The 771-nt window shown below is 59.8% G+C and overlaps 1 protein-coding gene across 1 annotated transcript; it reads right to left on the bottom strand.

Moving 5' to 3' along the window:
• Window positions 1-258: 258 nt before the first annotated feature.
• Window positions 259-771, bottom strand: LDBPK_341020 (amastin-like surface protein, putative; the record flags this gene model as incomplete). The annotated part of the gene is made up of 1 exon (XM_003864217.1): window positions 259-771. One exon carries the CDS (start codon window positions 769-771, stop codon window positions 259-261), a length of 513 nt encoding a protein of 170 aa, XP_003864265.1.

Below are 771 nucleotides of genomic sequence, written 5' to 3'. Positions count from 1 at the left end.
GCCAGGCGTGCGTTGCCCACCACACAGCGCAGGTTACCTTGCACGCGAGGAAGCCGAAAAGCCCCCCAAGCAGACGCGCGTGGGAGGACGCACACACGCGAGAGACGGCAGCGCGAGAGGTGGGGCGGCGAGAAGCAGCGACGAGAGTCCGCGTCTTCCCTCCCTTCTCGTGCAGACATCAGCTCCGCCGGATCCCCCACCCCATGGCGTCTGTACGGAGAAGCCCGCGGAGCCGAAGTAGCTTGCCCGTCACCGCCTTCACTTCATTTCCTCCTCTCCGTGCCGCGTCGAGGGCTCCGGATTCCCACTCTCGCCAAACTTCTGATCCTCGCACCGGATCATCAATAAGAAGATGTTGATGATATCCAGGCACCAGGCCACCAAGAAGAGAGCGAAGCCGACTCCATAGGCGAAAAAAAAACCCACTCTCGGGCACGATTCACCCTCATCCTTGTAGTAGGTCACCACCATGGACGCCCAGACGATGCACAACGTCAAGATACCAACGATGTTGAGAATCAGGCACACCCAGCGGAAGAAAGGACACCAGCACACTGCGAATAAGCCCAGGACGAACGCCGTGCCGTACACCACAACAGAGAGGATGGCAAACGCCTGAGCAGCGCGGAAGCGGTCGCGGCGGCCGTGGCACCCTCCCCAGAAATGGTCCGACCTGTTATCGTACGAAACGCTATAGCAGTCGAACTGAAACCCCCATAAGGTGATACAGGGAGTGTTGCCGTACATGCCCTCGGTGTCATCCCGGAACAT

This window comes from Leishmania donovani, chromosome 34 (genome assembly GCF_000227135.1).
Source record: "Leishmania donovani BPK282A1 complete genome, chromosome 34".
Lineage (NCBI taxonomy): Eukaryota > Euglenozoa > Kinetoplastea > Trypanosomatida > Trypanosomatidae > Leishmania > Leishmania donovani.
The sequence above is the reverse complement of the archived record's forward strand: the minus strand, read 5'-3'. Positions and strand labels throughout refer to the sequence as shown.